This window comes from Dermacentor albipictus, chromosome 1 (genome assembly GCF_038994185.2).
Source record: "Dermacentor albipictus isolate Rhodes 1998 colony chromosome 1, USDA_Dalb.pri_finalv2, whole genome shotgun sequence".
NCBI lineage: Eukaryota > Metazoa > Arthropoda > Arachnida > Ixodida > Ixodidae > Dermacentor > Dermacentor albipictus.
In genome coordinates this window covers 183,880,065-183,897,708 of record NC_091821.1, presented here as the reverse complement: position 1 = coordinate 183,897,708, position 17,644 = coordinate 183,880,065, and the positions used below count along the sequence as shown (strand labels likewise).

The following is a 17,644-nucleotide window of genomic DNA, read 5'->3' as shown; positions in this document are numbered from 1 at the left end:
TAACACATGTCAAGTGTAATTTGTAGGTTCTTAACTATTTCTCAGTTTTGTTAATACTTATTTGGTTACAAATGAACAACTAACTATTTCAAGTTGTATTTGCACTTTTATTCCAATGTGCAGAATCTGTCTGCTGAAACTGTTAATTGCTAAATTGTAGTGTATTTATGTAAAAGGAATAGAGACCCTGTCAAGCATTGCTCGCCCTTTTCTCAGCCTCCTCTTAGATCTTGTCTGAGGAAATACTTTAAAACCCCACGAATTCGACCCTCGTAAATTCGGAAAATCGGATAACTCGAACTCATCTTTTGGAACCGGCAGCCATATGCATTGAACAAAATCAAACTCTCATTAATTCAGACATATTAGGCCGCACATCAGTTAATTCACACAACTCTGGCAGCACAAGCACGGAGCACTGCAAATGTGCGAAGCAAAAGTGCAACAGCGGCGCCAACGCCCAACTGAAACGAAGCGGCAGAGTCCACATCGCCATAGCCATCAGTGGAAATTGTACAAGGAACACTTAATGCCTATTTGTGCCTTTATAGATTTTATTCTTGTGTTTACCACCGTGCATAACACCCCATTGGCCGCGTGCCTTCGTAACTGCATAGTCACCATCCATGATCGTGTCAATAGAGATCGCGGTTTCATCTGAAGTGGTTGCGACAAACTGTAGTTTCGTTCTTAGTACGCGAGCACATCGGCAAGAGCGTCAGTCACGTGCCTCAAAACTGCGAGGTCACCATACATGAACGTGTCGATAGCAACCACAGGTCCGCGCGCACCTGTTGCGGTAAACTGTCGTTTCGTTTTGACTTGTTACAATGGCTGAATGCACAATGTCATAAACACAGCAGAAGCTGTCGAGTATGAAAAGCACCGGTTATATCGTGTTGGACGGACAATCTGTTGGTAACCGGCTAACTAGCCAAAATATTATCGGGATGTGAGTATGGGAGTAAAATGTGCACCTTGGGTGAAGGTGTGCATGTGTGAAAGCATTGTTATATGCATGACATTATACGTGGTGCAACCAGCGTCTACCTAAGAGATGCTTGTATATATCATTATAATCATCACTCAAAAAATACTTTGTATCACATACAAGGTTTTACATGCACTAGAACACCAAATGATGTTACACAGAAAAGTCAATAGCACACTGCTATAAGCCTGCACTGTTGTAATTTTCTTCAAGTTGCTCAGCTTTTCTTCAATAAATCACCAGTTTTTATTTGCTTTCAAAAAGTGTCAGTAGCCAAATAAAAGGCTCAATTACACCATACTGCGTTATTCAGCATTTTTATATAGGGTGACATTTCAAAACGAGGAAACCTTTTTGGTTCACTCATGTGAAAAAAAGAGAAGACATCTACTTAACTGCACGAAAAGGGAATCTGAAATGTTCCTAAAATGATCACAAAATCACCTCAATAAGACATCAAAAGCCCACACTAAAAGCCAGGCCAACCCTACTGATTCTACCAACAAAAACTTATGCATGTCAACAAGGTCAACGCAATTAGATGGGAGCAGTATGCACTCGAACCTTGTTATAACGAAATGGGATATAACAAAGTAAATGCAATTTCCCTTGAAATTTCTCCCATAGAGATTCATGCATTTAAAACCTTCTTTTAACGAAGTGAAATTGTCCTGCCAATGGATATAACAAACCAGATTCGTTTCTGAAACAAAAAAATGCCTGACTGTTACGCGCCGAGCACTCATTTGTGCGGCAGTTAGGTGGCCAAGCACTCAAAGGTTTGGAACTCATTAGCCGAGGCAGTTCAAAACTCCTCCGTCCTCACGTCAAATACGTCATCTTGCAACACTGCTCTTTCTCATCGCCGTGCATAGCTGCACACCTGCGCTCAAGCAGTAGCTCACTATCACACTTCTCCACTGATCTCTCTCTCTTGCATGTGCCTGACCGCGTGAGCCACTCCACACTGCACAGCTATGGGCGGTGGTGCAAAAGATTCATGCATTCACTGGGGTGAGGCTGGGCGTGGCCTCAGAGATCTCCCCGGCACAATCTCGGGGGTCATGCGCAAGCCTGAGCGAGTTGCACCATGCTGTGTGGCTACGTTCAACGGTGCGAAAGTCTAATGCATTCAATATTCTCTTTCTCTACGGCTCGCCGCGCAAGCAGTTGCAGCTGGGCCTGGCCTCAGGAGATGCAGCGGACCTTGGAGCAATCTTGGAGGTCACGCCCAGACCTTACATTCACTTCTCCCTCTATGTGCGATGCGTCATGAGGCTGGCAGCTGGGCATGGCCTCAGAGATCACATTGGCATCGGTGCAATCTTGGAGGAAACAAGACAGCCAAGCCAAGCCGGCGCGGTGAAGTTCACTTGCTTCCTTTATCACACAACGGGGCACTGTGCCTTGTGCCACATGCTGCTCGATCGCAACGAGCCAAGTGAAAAGCAGACATGAAGCATCACCACAATGGAACAGAAGTCAGCTACTTAAAGGCTGTTGCGTCAAGCGCCAAGTCTTGTGTCACACACGCCAAAGATTCTTTTGTTGTTTTATTCAAATTTCATCGCATGCGTGGCCATGTAGCAGTTCTGCGGGCCACAAAGGCGCCTTGTTATTTCCATGTTTACAATTGTGCAGCCCACAGGGCATACATTGCACTAAATGTTAATAATGGCTATAACAAAGTAACAATTTCACAAAGTAGTTTCGGCTCCCCCTTCAACTTCGTTATAATGAGGTTCGAGTGTAGTGCGTCATTTTTAAAAATTTTTTTTTGTTACTCAGTTCTTTGCCATTCTAATCAGCAGTATGGAGTGGCTGTTCTTGGTGAAAGAGATTTGTGTTTACAACAAAGAGTAGAAAGAAGCCGACAGGAGTACAGATGGAATAGAAGTGGCGGCATCATTGTAGCCCAGCTGTCTACAAGTGACCTCTATTCCAGCTGCTCCACTTACCCTGAGCGACATGGTCGTCTGCCTGAGCAGGAGGTTCCTCAGCATGATGAGGCACTGGCCCCAAGGGTGGACCCACAACTTCTCCTGGCTCAGCTTCTGCCAGACCTTCAGCATGCTTAGAAGGAAAAGGTGGAACAAATGATAGTAATAATGCAGCAGACCTAAATCTCTTGACACAGGCAGTTGAATACAGTTGTCTGACACAAAGGCCCAGAGAAGTAAATAATTTTTCTTGTTCCCCCTCTTCCCCCCCCCTTTTTTTATATTTGCAGATTTTTCAAGCAATTCTCGTCTCACAAAAACAGTACTACTTTGCCACCTGGACCCTAACTGAGCCCAACTGTGTCTATCAAGTAAACATGATGTGGCTGCTGTAGAGTGAGGAATGTTGGGCTGTAACTACTTTGGCACCCTTACTTCTTTCACCCAGCATACTTGCTTTTTGCAAGAAAAATAAATACAGTAAAATACCACCTGAACAAACGTCATTTAAACTAACTATTCAGTTGTACGAACTTTTTTAATCTCCCACCAAAGCACCATTGAACCCAATGCAAATGCCCTTCAAGTTAATGAAATTCAGTGCAGTGAACATTTCAGTTGTAAAAACATATTCCGCGGCATCATCCATGTCTCTCAGGTCATAGTGATCACTTCAAGTACAACCCGCACTTTGTAGCATATTTTTACATTGGGAACTGCGATTCATATTCATATTCGTGCAATGAATAATGGGCCCTATTTTAGCTTTGAACTCAATTAGCCAAGGTTCCTTGGATTGGCAACCTAGATAAGTGCATAGCCAGCTAAAGCCACAGCCACTGCCATAGCCATTGCCACAGCCATTGCCATGGCCAAAGCTACAGCTTTGGCCCAAGACCACAAAGAAAAGGCATTCGCATGCTGGTTAATCATGAGCGCCAAACAAAAGCGCTTGTCTCCAACAAAAAACTGGATATTTTGCATAGGCTGGATGCCGGGCAAAGTTAAGTCAATGTAGCGAAGGCATCTGGGATCCCGGCATAGTCGTCGTCGACGACCAGAAGCCAAACCACGCAATCGCGGCCGCGTCGGAAAGTGCACAGTTCGGCCCCTCTTGATCTCAGTATCATCAAAAATGTAAAGATGCACTACAGGCAGCAGCTTGTGCAGCGCATCCTGATAAATCTGAGAATGCAGAAGCCTGAGTCAATTACCATGCGACAGGCAGCTGGAATACTCGCAGGTGCTTGGTGGACTGTGAAGTCAACAATAGTGAACTGCTAGCAGAAAGCACGTCTGAACACTGCAAACTGGAACTGCTGTTGATACCAATCTCGAGGAGGAGGAACATGACACTGATGAGAGCACTGAACCCGATGGCTGGAAGGAATTATTGGAAAGACTGTGTACAGACAGCACTTTGCCTAATGAGGACTATGCCACCACTGACTCGTAAGTTGAACATGCGCCATACTGACTATAGAAGAGATTGCAGTGAGTGTACTACCTCAGGAAGAAGAAGAGGAAGAACCAAACCTTAAAGAGGAAGCACAAAAATTTCAGCTAAAGAAGCACTGATGTGCTTGGAGAAACTGAAGTCTTTCGCTGCCCAGCAGAGTGTTGTGCCAGAGAAGGTTCATGAGAGCTTGGACACAGCAACTCAATTCATGACAACTGCAGTCCTAAGTTCACAAGTGCAGCAAAAGATTACTGCATTCTAAACAAGGTGCCAAGCAGTGGAAATCCAATTGCAAATGAACAGAGTGAGAAATACATTTGTTGAAATATCATTTGGACACCCAATGCTTCCTTTAGCCCGTGATAACAAGCTGCAACATACTTATTTCAGTTGAGTGAACTTTGAGCTTTTTCCTGAGGTCCCTTGAAGTTTCACTGTGCTTAAAAGTTCCACACATTTTCTTTTTCATTGAAATGCTATTGCTGAAAGTGGAAAATGTGCTTTCTGTCCACAAGAAAAGGGCTAGCGAAAGGCAAGTTGGTCATTGTTTGATGACAACATTAAGGCACAGGCATGCACTGAAGTGCGCCAAGTAGATCCTAAAAGGTTGATGAATCATTCTGTGCTCATGTAATAAGGTGCATTTTACCCTGGGACACAGCTGTGCCACCACAGCCTTTTTGACCACAGTCACATCTCGATGACTACTATGCTTCCAAGTCAATATACTGCTGGTCAACATGAGCCTCTATTTCTAGTGTTCCCACCAAAATGATAAACGAGAAGAAAGGAGGTTAACCGAGGAGCCCGATTTTTTATTAGACATATCATAAGAAGCTAACAAACACCGACACCAAGGACAACATAGGGGAAATTACTTGGCTTAATAAATGAAATAAAGAAATGATAAATTAATGGAAATGAAAGTGGACAAAAAAACAACTTGCCACAGGTGGGTAATGATCCTACAACCTTCGCATTTCGCGTGCGATGCTCTACCAATTGAGCTACCGCGGCGCCATTTCCCCATCCACTTTCTTGGGTATTTATGTTTCCTTTTAGAACCCTGGGAGTGTTAGCCAGCGCCACCACTCACAGACCTTGGCGGCAGACGTGGAACATCCTTTCTGCCGCAAGCGTCACGAGCACGTGATCTTTTTGGGCGAAGACAACAGGTCAATAAACTCACACATGCTACCTGAAGGCATCAATGTTGCCGGATTCAAGACCCTCATTATGTAATAAACGAGAAGGGTAAACGGCTAATACCCAGACTATTGCACACAGTTCAAGTTCCATTGGGTTGTTGACATCAGCAGTTGTATAGGTAGAATGTGTCGCACAAGAACCCACTACGTGGTAGGCAACTGCTCCCTCGCTGGTGCGTAGGTCGAAAGCTGCGTCAGTGTACACTTGTTCATTGCTTGGCGGTGTGTCTGCCAATTTCTGCGCATGACACGCAGCAAATGCTGCCCGGCAGTCCGCATGTTAGGCGCCCATGTTATGGGGCATTCGCATAGTGTCGACGACAGCAATGTCATCCCACGGTGAAATGTCGGATGGCAGTTGTGGTAAAGTTGATACATATCCTTTCCCATGTAGGCCAGTAGAGTCCTGCCTTGTCTGGTGCGCTTCAGGCGTTCCTCGTGTCCTGCCTTCGATACTTCGATGGTTGCACGGAGGGTAGGCAACTTCGCATAGCGATGTAGCTCCTCGACACGTGTGTGTTTCGGGAGCCCTGCGATAACACGGAGAGCTGAACTGTGGAGTACCTCTAGCTGTGTCCAGTGCTGAGCAAGCAGGACATAACAGCATGCTCCGTATATCGCTCGGGGTGTCAGCAAAGCACTAACAAGCTTTCGGCGTACGTCGGCACCAGCACCGCCCATGCGGAAACAGATTTGTTTCGTGAGGTGCATAGTGTTGTACCATGTCCGACAAAGGTCTGCGAGCCATGCATCCGTTATGACTGTGTGGTCAATAGGTATCCCAAGAACGCGCACTGATTTTTTGCATATTTTTCCAGATTCCTCAGAGCTGCCCACGTCATGCCGTCACAGCCTGGCGTGCTGCACGTGTTGATGGAAGGAAGTGCCTGTTCGAGTTCAAAGATTGAGAATGGGGCCTGGAGGCCCTCATCGGTCACAGGCGGCGTTTTCTGCTAAATGTCGACGTTCGGGGGCGTCGGCGGTTGGGGATAAAAACGTCTTCGTGGCATCATCTTGGAGTTGGCTGACTCATTGGCTAGTTTTGAGCAAGACATTTGAAATAGCACTGCGTGTTTTACACTGACCTGTCATAGCCTTGAACGTGTGCCACACCTTATGGAGGCCAGTTCTTTCGTTGAATGATGAGCAGTGCTGGCTCCAACGTTCCCGATACAGGCGCTTGGCGTATCTTCTAGCGATGGCAGTGCAACGTCGAAGTCGCACACGGCCGCAATGTTGTCGGCCATTGGCTGCGTACATCAACTGTGCTTGCTTGCACGCATCCCAAAGGTTTAGCATATGTATGTTCAGCGCCGGAGCATCAGCTCTTACCTCAGTCTCACTAGTGGCCTTGCGCAAGGCACATGACACCCGCTCTCGCACGGATGCAGTCTTGGGTTGCTGTGCAAATGCTCTTCTGTAGGCATCCCATCTGATCGTGCACACAGTGCACCCGGCCGCACGCTTTCATCCCACGTTCAAAGTAATCCACAGTGGATAGTGGTCGTTGCCCCTGGCGTTTGTACCGCATCGCCAGTCTTTCACGTAGCCTGGTGTGGACAACGTCAGGTCCGGGGGTCATGTTACGTTGTCCACTACGCAGGGCAGCGCGGGTGGGGTAGCCGGTGTCATTTGCGAGCACTAAGTCAGCTGACTCCGTGGCATCAGCGAGTGCCGTTCCATGAGGCGTGTGACAGTCATAGCCCCGCTGCGGATGCTTGGCATTGAAATCGCCACCTATCAGAAAGTCGTCGTTTGGGTAACGTCTCCGCAAAGCGTGAATCCATGTGAATGAACTGCGTGTGCGGGAGCTAACTTCAGGGCGCATGTATACCGATACCAGCACTGTATTGCACTTTGCAATCTTGCAACGGACAGCCACCACCTCCTGCACAGCAGTCGAGTACTGAGAAGTGTCAATCTGCGTTTGCAGAATGTCTGTGCGGACAAAGACAGCCGCTTGTCCCCGTATTACAAATTCGTCAGCTGCACTGGCGATGACATTGTGCTGCAGGTTTCGGTGTCGTTTCCTGTTTTTATGACGGTTGGTAATAACCATTGAACTGTCGTAGTGTCCGATCTGTGCCATTAGTCTCTTGAAGTAAAAGTGCAAGGGAGCGCCCGACACAGTCAAACAAGTGGTTCAGTTCTGTCGCACAGGTGCCGAGCCCCCGGCAATTCCACTGTAAAACGTGTGGAGTGGGACTGTCGATGGCTGTACGTGAAGCCAGGTGGCTATTGACACGAGGCGAAGAGCTGTTGGAGCAAGCCATATTGTCGTTGGAAGTGCTTCTCCTGCACTTGGAGGAGAGGATGCAAAAGTTGTTCTACCAGCAGAGCCAGGTCTGTCTGCTATGTGGTAGTAGAGGCTTGCATTTTAGTGAGCCCCTGCGGATTGCATGGCTGCTGCTGTCACTTGGCACGAACCCGTTCAAGCAGTGCTGCATGCCTTTTTTCATTTTCTTCTAGTTTCTGCCACAGTTCATCGTTCTGTCGTGCGAGTTCTGCAATCTCAGCTTCGACACTGTCTTCCGATGTATCAACCAGCTGCGATGGTGAAGGTAGCAGAGGTGTGGTACAAGGTGATGAGTTCGCAGGTTTGTCTCCACTTGGTTGAGTTCGCTTGAGCGCTGCTGCGTAGTTGAGGTTGCAGCCGTTTCCTCCCGCTGCTGGTTGTGCGCAGTTCTTTGACACAATCTCGTTCCCTGCTTCCTTTATGGTACGTGGCTGCGTTGAGACGTTTTCATTCTGAAAAGCTGCTGCGTCGATTTGACGTCATGGGACTGGACAGTTCTAGTGTGGCTTCTTCATCGGTGTGCGCCGTGCCTTCTACGACGAGAGCGGGGCCTTCAGCGGAGTTTCTTAGCAATTTTTGCGTTGAACTTCAACTTAGCTGGACACTTCGGGTCAGTCGCCATGTGACCTTCTTCACAGTTGCGGCACCTGGGCGTCATCTGTTTGCATTCATCGCCAGTAGTGCTACCTTCGTGTGTCTTGCCGCATGTAGGACATACCGCTTCGTTCAGGCAGACATCCTTTTTGTGACCAAAGCGATGACAACGATTACATACGATGCTTTTAGGTTCCTAAATTAAAACTCGGGTGATGCGGCTGTAATAAATGACTGTTAGGGGGGTGGCGTCCTTCAAAAGTTAGTAGACATGTCCCACGCTTTCCCATTGGGCACGCATCAAGGATATGTCTGTGTTTACAAGTCAAGGCTGCCCGGAGTTCAGCCTTTGTTTCATTGCAGTCAACGTTGTATATCACGCCTCGGCACATGTCTCGTCTGGGTGCCTGATACACTTGTACTGGTATATGTCTGTGGTTCACGTCTAGGTGAGAAAGCTTTAGAAGCCCATTTGCTATCCTCTTGTCGTAAACGAGCAATCTTATGGTGTTAGATGCTGGTTGCGACGTGTACGTCAAAGGCTTGGTGTTGACGGCAGCGGGTGTGGCCGTCGTGAAGTTACAGTGGAGGTCCTTGCTTGGTACAGTCGTGAGCACCACGTTTACACGTGGTTTCACGACTAGCACAAAAGTTTCTGATGGTGTTTCCTTCTCGGGCCCTGAGTTTGCATAAGAAAACAGTTCTTGAGACACGTGCAATGCCGTCTCTATTTGACATGGCGCTGTCACATCAGATTGTAGGCTTGAGGATGTCGGTAGCGTTTGTGTTTGCATGTCGTCATCGTCACTGGATGGGGCGGACACGTCTTTGTAGACCGACGACATGAAAGAGTCATGGCGCATTCATTTCAATACCGCGCTGGCCGTCGTTGACGGACTTGCAGAGCTCTTACACGATGGTGGCAGCTGCGGCTGCGTTCGTTCGGTTCCTGAATGTTCTTCCGTCTTTGGCATTTGCGTCTATGTTGTTGGTCAGTGGTAGCATGCCCACAGCGTTCTTCATGCATCCCAGCAAAGCGTTCAGTGGTAGACGCTTCCGACACGCCTTCCAAACGTTGCGTAACCGCTTCCTGGCTCCGGTCTTGGGTTGGTGTCAAAGTCGATTGTCCCTGGTGTTGTTCATGGTCGTCAGATGGAGGTAGCTTCGACGACCCGGGCTCGCTCATCAATGCAGTCGTGGCTACGCATTAGGCTTAGCAAGGCCGGCCGCTGGCGCGTAGACGTGGCCGTAAAACGGCCTAAATGCAACGCACCTTTCCGAGGCTTGTCTCGACACATGGCCGAAGCGACGCTGATGAAGAGGATGTGCGACAGAAGAAGGTGAAACGAGAACAACGCGCGTAACTGTCGACAAGAAACTGAGCGCCAGGAAAAGACGTACGCTCGCATCCGAACCGGAAGTCTCATCCAAACCGGAAGTTATCTCCACAATGTTAGTAGAAAACTGCATGGCTGTACTATATCGACATATATATCCCTTCAAGTGAAATTACTAGCTGAGCAAATTGGTAGTTCATCAGAAGCACAGATAAGCAGCGCAAATCCAGATGGGACAAAAACAATGATTATATTTTAATTGGCCTCGTAGGTAAAGATTGAATCACATCTGTGCTGTGTAACTTGTGCACTTATGACGACTTCCTTGTCCCATTTTCAAGTTTTTTTCCATGTCAGGGCTGCCTAGTCATAACAAGATGTGCCTTAGAAGTGCACTTGTTGATATACCACTAAGTGACCATGAGAAAGGCACGTCGAGCAGCTGTGCCCTGATAATTGTGCATCACCATCATTACATAACAATTATTACTGCGACAGCAATTATATGGACACGCCAAGCAAATTTCCGCAGTAGTTGTCGGCATCAGCATCGTCGTGAGGTTCCGTGTAATGTTTAAGTATGATAAGATGGCAGCCACGCACCGTACGTGCTGGAGCTGTGATGGAAAGTGTGCGAGAATGAGTTGCAAAGGATGGTCGCTTGATGTGAAGCGCCTTCTCACGCGTGCAAAATATTCCCAATTCACAGAAGGTGCGTGTTGGAGCAGGCCTGGCACAATAACTGTGATAAACAATTTGGCGCGGCATGTAGCAGGAGTTCCTTCACGCCACAGTTTGGTGCAAATGGCACAGCCCTTTCATCACCGTTTTGTGTGAAGCACATTGTCATAGCAGAGTGCCAGTAATGTCATTTCCAGTAGGCGCCAATGTGTCCAGTGCCAATGCACGCAAAAGATTACCCCAGGCACGCAAGGATGACCCCAGAATATCACAGTAAAACCTTGTTAAACCGCGTCCGCTTAAACAGTAGTTTCGTTTTAAAAGTAGTAAAGTCGAATCCCCGACTCAGCGCCCATTGAACATAATGTGTTTTGTATCCGCATAAACCGTACCAGCTTATTGCGTATGCATCGGTTAAAACGTAGCGTTTCCACTTTTCGTCGTGCAAACACGGCGGTGCGTCGTCTCCATCGGGCGGCCCGGCAGAACAACAAGCCTCAGAGATCGGAAAAACGGCCTCCAAGTGCCTTGTGCATTTGCGCGTGAAGCCACATCAACATCAACATCATTTCGATGCCGTGCCAGAGAGCATTGTGGTGTCGTTCAAGCGAGGACTCGCGTCATACCGAAGCTCGGATAAAAAAGATGCCGGGTGCTCAGCATACAAGAAAATTAGATATCGTACGTGCTATCAAACGTGACACGAAGAAGTCGGCGCTGGCACGCAACAGGGATCTGCTGTTGACTACAGTGTGTGGCATTTGGAATGCGAAGAAGTTGCTCGGCAGCGCTGCTGCGACCGCGAAGAGATGTTGGCTACGAGGTTCGACTTTTCGCCATCGTTACCTCTGTTGTTGCCGAAGTTTCGATTAGCAACAGTGATGAGGACAACACGCAAAGCGACAGCACGGGCAATCAGACCCGACAGTGGCAGAAGCTGCATGTTACGTCAGCCTCATGAATGCAATCGTCGCGACGAGAACAGGGGCGCGATAACGTAACTATTCCAAACAAAAGTATTCCGAACTCTGATACCCGGCAAAGAAAAAGGCGCCCCAGGACTTCTGCAGCACTACTGCACACGAGCACGGAGAATACGTAACGCCAATGAGGAATCTGCCATGCGAGTGTTTGCCGAGAAGAGGGGGCTGGCTGAAAAGCTGGCACGCAGCTTCAGCAAGTTTGAGGCCGTTGTCGTCGTGCTAGGCCGCCGTGGCATCAAATGAAAATAACACCTTTGTCGCGCAAAGTGAATAAATACTGCAAGTTTTTTTTCCCTTTCATCGCACTCTCTCTTCCATTTTTGACAGGTAAGTGGGTGATCTCATGCTATTACGGTTAAGCAGTACTACCGTTTAGTACATACTTTTTCCAAGCTCCGGCCAACTACGGTTTAACGCGGCTTCACTGTACATCGAAAGTGACCCTCCTCTGTGGCAATGGTACCACGAAAAAAGTTGACTTTTACTTTAGTTGGCATGACCCTATTGATGGTGCCACTAGTGTAACCAATAATGTAGTGAAGCATATTAAAATTTAATTTGGAGAGAACCCACATGCAGTACTCAAGGAACTGTACCAAACAATACCACTGCTGAGTGCCATGTCTGGGCGAAATCTGAGTACCGAGTGATCGTAGTTTAGCTGGAAGCTTCTGGGTCCCCAAGCAATGTAGCATGCTCGACTACGCAGCTTCTCTGGTATAGAAGTTATCGCATTTTTGCTTCAGCTAAATGCTAATCTCACATAGTTGACAATGTGACGTATCAAAAAATTATTTGAAAAATATATGAATTTGCCCATAATGACTATATTTGATTCGAGGAGTGAACTGTTGAACTGAAGAATATTCAATTCACTGTTTGAAAGTTTTGAATATTCATACATTCCTAATGCTAGCCATTGAGCCACTACACAAAATTCTTGCTTGGCCAGTTGTGAAGGGTTTTGTAAACCATGCAGACTCTCAGAGTGGTGGCATCTGCGCATGTACAGTCGAGCGCGATTTGAAGGTTATCGCGCGAGCGTCGACCGGGAACGCGAACAGCGCCATGGCCCAGAATTCTCTGCCGAGGCGAGGGAGGTATCAGGCCTGCTTCCCTCACTCTTTTTGCTGTTCCTTCAGCAGCCGCCACTCCCTGCTGGGCTATCAGTTTCTTTCTTTTTCTTTTTTTTTTGGTTCTGCGAACAGGCAGTCATCGCAGTGCGCACGACGTATTCTTCGGTATTATCTGAAATTGGACGTTACGAAGCTGTATCTAGCCTATGTAACGTCATTGCTGCTGAGCCAGGAAGAATGGGTGACCAAGAACATTAGCTTAAGCCCGCGAAGATACGAGGTAACCAAGTCCACACGTTATCGCAACAAATGGAAAGCGTAGAATAGAGAGAAAGGGTGGTGAGTTTGTCGCGGGGTGATGGTTGTTGTAACAGCCAACGAGGGAGAGAAGAGTGCGAAATCATGATTTTTCCTGTTTCGAAACCGGCCGCCAGGTGCCTGGAGTGCTGGGTTGGTTGACGCTCGCGCGATAACCTTCAAATCGCGCTCGACTGTACATTGGAGGGCACAGCAGGCTATGCAGTACCAGACGAAGATAATGTCTGCACCGTGGGGCATTTGAGAAGATAGCACCATTACAGTCAAACCCACTTATACCCCAGTCACACAGGCACTTTCAAAGTCCTTTGAACCAAAGATCCTTTACTTCAAGGAAGAATGCGCAATGTCACACAGGCATAGCAAAGGAGCCCTACTGGAAGGGAGCTTTGAGTCAAAGGAGTGCTCATTCGTCCTTTGAAACCTCAAGGGAATACTCTCGAGCCCAGAGGGCGTCCAACAGCAGAAAAAATATCTCTAAAAATATGGAAGTTAAATTTTTGCCTCTTCAGAACAAGCTTATAAGTACTGAATACTATTACTAAAGTATTAAACACTTTTGGGACACCCGCAATCTCCATCATGAACGCGCCGGTACAGCAGCACCGGCACGGCCTGTCGTCAGCAGCAACATCGACACAACACGGGTGCCACGTGCGATTTGCTTCTTTGGTAAGCGGCTGCTAGGCATCCCAGTCTCATCGGCTTTTTTCTGTGCGTCTTCTTCCCACGTCACTTTTGTTTTGTAGTTCTTTATTTTACCGCGTTTACGTGTACCTACCGTTGCCTAGCCACAAGGAATGAAACAAAGCAGCTGAAGCAAGGGCAACACCAAATAATCGACGCCAACGTGCGGTGTACGAAGCGGTACACATGGTGACCATCATTACTGTAAATACATCTCTATTTGGTAAAGTAATGCCTTTACTATGCATGCATTTTGTATTGATGTTTCTATGCATTAGGAAAAATTAATATTGCTGAAAAAAATATGACAAATTTATTATAAGACGCATTTGGGCCATATTTTTTTATTACTTTCGAGGTAATGGCAGCACTAAGTTGCAGTTTCTGTTAAAAGCTTCAATGGAGACCATCTGGAGACCGTGTAGCAAGGACACATATCCCTTGAACTAACTAATGTGCCTTTGAAATCTCAATGCTCCTTAATTATAAAGGGCCTTTGGCATGCTTGTGTGACTGGGGTATTATAACGATACCGGTTTTAACAATATATTGGTTATAACAATAAGAAGCTACTGCACCGTCGATTTTTGTATGTTTTTCATGGTGAAATAACCCCGTTACTACAATGCCCCATGCCGCATTATCGGTTATAACAATGAAGTCTGGCTGCTGGGTGTCCAAGCCGAAAGGTAGTGAAATGTGAAATCCTTGGACAGAAAAAAAAAACAAGAAATTCAAGCCGCTCCACGATGGGCCACTGCTCCAACAGCCGCCACGCACTCATTTTCCAGCCATCTCCGCGTGGCTCTCTTCCATCACCCTTCCATCCCTCCAAACACGAATGGGCTACGCCCATAGCTCTACGCCTCCCCACCCTACAAAATACAAATGGACTGCACCAACTGCGCTGGAAGCAGATTGCTCACATGTTGCTCGCTGGCTCCTCATTCAGTGAAGTTCTGCGAACAGCTTAATCACTCGCATTCGTTTTTGTTGGTTGTATTGAAGTCGTTCCTGGCCACACGGTTTCTCAACTTCGCTTGACTCACCACCAAAATGGAAGATGGCTGATCCGCCTGCTGATCATGGGCAATGCACGACATTGCCAGTGAAAGGAAAGCGCACTGCTGTAGATTTGGAAACTACTCGAACGTGCTTTCATTGGATAGCGACGGTGACGACGGCAGCAATGACGTGGTAGAGCAGGCTGCCTAAACGTTGTCCTCACAGGAGGCCCGGCATGATTCGGTCCCTCTGGGGCTTCGCTGTCGTGAGGAAGCTTCCACCGCAATACGTGGAGCACTTGGATGCCTTGGAGAAGGATGTTGGCAAGCTTCACGTAAAGCTTGCATGGCTGACAGACATAGGCTTTTCTCGTGCAAGCCAGTGAGGTGTATGCGATGAGATGCTTCTGGCGATCTCTCCTCAGCGTTTTTTCTGGATTTCTCAAGCTGACAGGCTGCCGCGGCAGCCTTCTCGCAATTTTTAAATGGCCCCTTTTAGGGCCACCAATGCGATGCCTCGGCGGTGCTCGCATATCACTTGCCACCAGTGACACCTCTTTGCAATTGTTATAGCAGTGCCATTCTTTAACACCGACAGCCGCGACTTGTTACACACGATCAGAGCGCCCAGGAAGCAGTTAAACGAGTGAACACAATCAGCAGCTGGGCGGAGGAAGGTGGTGGTAAGGGGCACTGGCTTCCCTGCCTATATAGTTTTCTCATATCAGCTCTGCCATCCCCTTATTTTAATTTTTTCATGCAACCCGGTTATAACAGTTATCGGTTATAACAATGGAATTTTCGTGGCACTTGAATACTGTTATAAGTGGGTTCGACTGTATGTACGAAGAGGAAGCAAAAAGGCAATGTCTGCTGGGAGAGCCTGATATTGTTTCAGCAAACAAGTTCAGAGCCAGAAGCATCTCTACAATCCGATGATCATGTGGATCATCAAAAGTACTCCACCATACCATATATTTATGCAAATACAGTATTCTACCATCCCTTTGTATTTTGACATGTTCAGGATCAAATGTGATTGAGGTTTCACACATAGATGTTGTGCGAGGCCAGACATGACAACTGTAGTTACTTTTTCATAGTTATACAACCTTGAGTATACATTTATACATTTAAGGACACTGAATGTCATGTAATTGAGGTTGCACTGTAGTCTGAATGTAGAACAGAACTCCCCACCCACTAGGGCACTTCTCGCAGTACAGATGCCACTTCCGGATATTGAAAACCATCAACTATCACACAGCCATCAGAAAGAGGGATGTCTGCACACAGAGCACAAAGCAAGTTGCTGCACTACCTGTGGGTCCTGTTCCAGCCAGTCAGGGCCCTCTCCATGAATGACTTGTTCTCGCAGCCACACCAGGCTGATAAAGGCACACAGCGTGCAAGTAACAATGCAACAGCCATACAAGCTGTCTGACAGCAAGTTCTCCCTGCAAAAATGAACAACAGTATTTGTTAAGCAACTATTAAGAGAGACCCCTGGCTACACGGTTACAGTCATGCTCCTCATACACAGTCATACAGTCCCACAGTTCCCCTGGCTATATGCTTACACAGTTATACTCCATCCAAAAGCACATCTCTAAAATAAGCAAATGCAAAGAAGCATGCAGGAATATAGTACAATAAGAAATGAACTATCCAATACAAAATATTTAGAAGCTTGCAAAAAGGGGCAAACTACTGTGTATACTCATGTAATGGCCACACCCGTGTAAAAGCCACACCCAGAACTTTGTAACAAAATCCACCAAAAATATGTCTAAAAATTAGCCATGTATAAGCCGTACCCTTCATTTTAGACAAGGTTGGCAGCATTATCTGCTGTTTGGTGCAAGAATGCCAAAGTTTATTCTTTCTTTTTTCTTTTTTAATCAGTAGCAAAACAAGGCAGCCATGCCAAGTTTTTGGTGCTTCCAGGTAGCAAAAGCACAGCCTCTGAGATTTCGCAGCTGCCTCCGAGACGCTGCCGTCACTGATATGTGGGGTGTCACCTTTTGTTCTAGCTAGCAGGTGGCGCACTACGGAAATAGCCAAGAATAGCCAGTAAAAGCGAATAGTGCAGTTCAATAAAGGCAAGTATAATCGGAAATATTTACAAAAAAAAATGTCTCTTTTTCTCCATGTAATGGCCGCACCCCTGATTTTTCACCCCAAATCTCGTAAAAAAACTTGTGGCCATTACAGGGGAATATACGGTAATTTGTAATTTTCTTGCCTGGCAAATAAGCACCCCAGTTACAACTGGTAGAGCCACAAACAATAACTTGCTTTGCAATCTGAATATTGTAGACATTTACGATACCTCTTTCAATGTGAACAGCAGCTATGATCTATAAGATGGGCCGGTTGTGTTCCTCCATTTATCACACTTTAGTAATCGTTAAGTGCTCATACTGATTGCTGGAGAAATGAATGTCAGATTTGAACTAAAACTTGCAGGGTGATGGAAGGTGCTATGAATGATATGCAGGCAACATTTTAAAAATTAGTGCCCAATGCAGGAGTAAAAATATGGTCATAATTCGAGTTCAAGTTTCAATAAAGTGGAAATTTTAAAGAATAAATTGCAGGAGTTGCAAAGTTGTGGAGCAAGTGGAAAGGTCAAATGTAATTATTAAAAATGCACTAATTGGAGTGTACCACAGAGCTATGAGCACTAAAACAACAGCTGTATGTTAAAAGTCTAATCAGGGTTAAACTTTACAAGGACATGCCAGGGTATCTATGGTGAAAATTTAGAGATGGTGGGACAATTAGAGAAAATGCAATAAATCAACAAATTACTGCAGAACACTTAAAATGCCTAGTGAAAGAGTGAAAATAATTTTATAACTGCACCTGCAAGCACAGAAATAAATATTTTGATCTAAAACTTTGCGCAGTTACAGTAGAATCTCTCTACATGTCGATGTGAGCATTAAAAATTGCTTTACAAAATGGAAAGTACTTAATTACCACTCTATTCAGCATGAGGTGGACTCAGCAGCAGTGGTGATGGAGGGATCACATGAACAGCACACCATGGAAATGAAATAGTGAC

The 17,644-nt window shown here is 46.5% G+C and overlaps 1 protein-coding gene across 3 annotated transcripts in view; it reads right to left on the bottom strand.

Moving 5' to 3' along the window:
• LOC139053570 (E3 ubiquitin-protein ligase MARCHF6) overlaps nucleotides 1-17,644 on the bottom strand; it is a 143,840-nt gene that overhangs the window by 90,973 nt on the left and 35,223 nt on the right. For all 3 annotated transcript variants that reach the window (XM_070530506.1, XM_070530502.1, XM_070530507.1), the window contains exons 6-7: nucleotides 15,896-16,031; nucleotides 2,950-3,064 (exon numbers count right to left, since the gene is read on the bottom strand). In XM_070530506.1, the coding sequence (XP_070386607.1) occupies nucleotides 2,950-3,064; nucleotides 15,896-16,031 (251 nt within the window). The remainder of the gene's footprint in view (nucleotides 1-2,949; nucleotides 3,065-15,895; nucleotides 16,032-17,644) is intronic.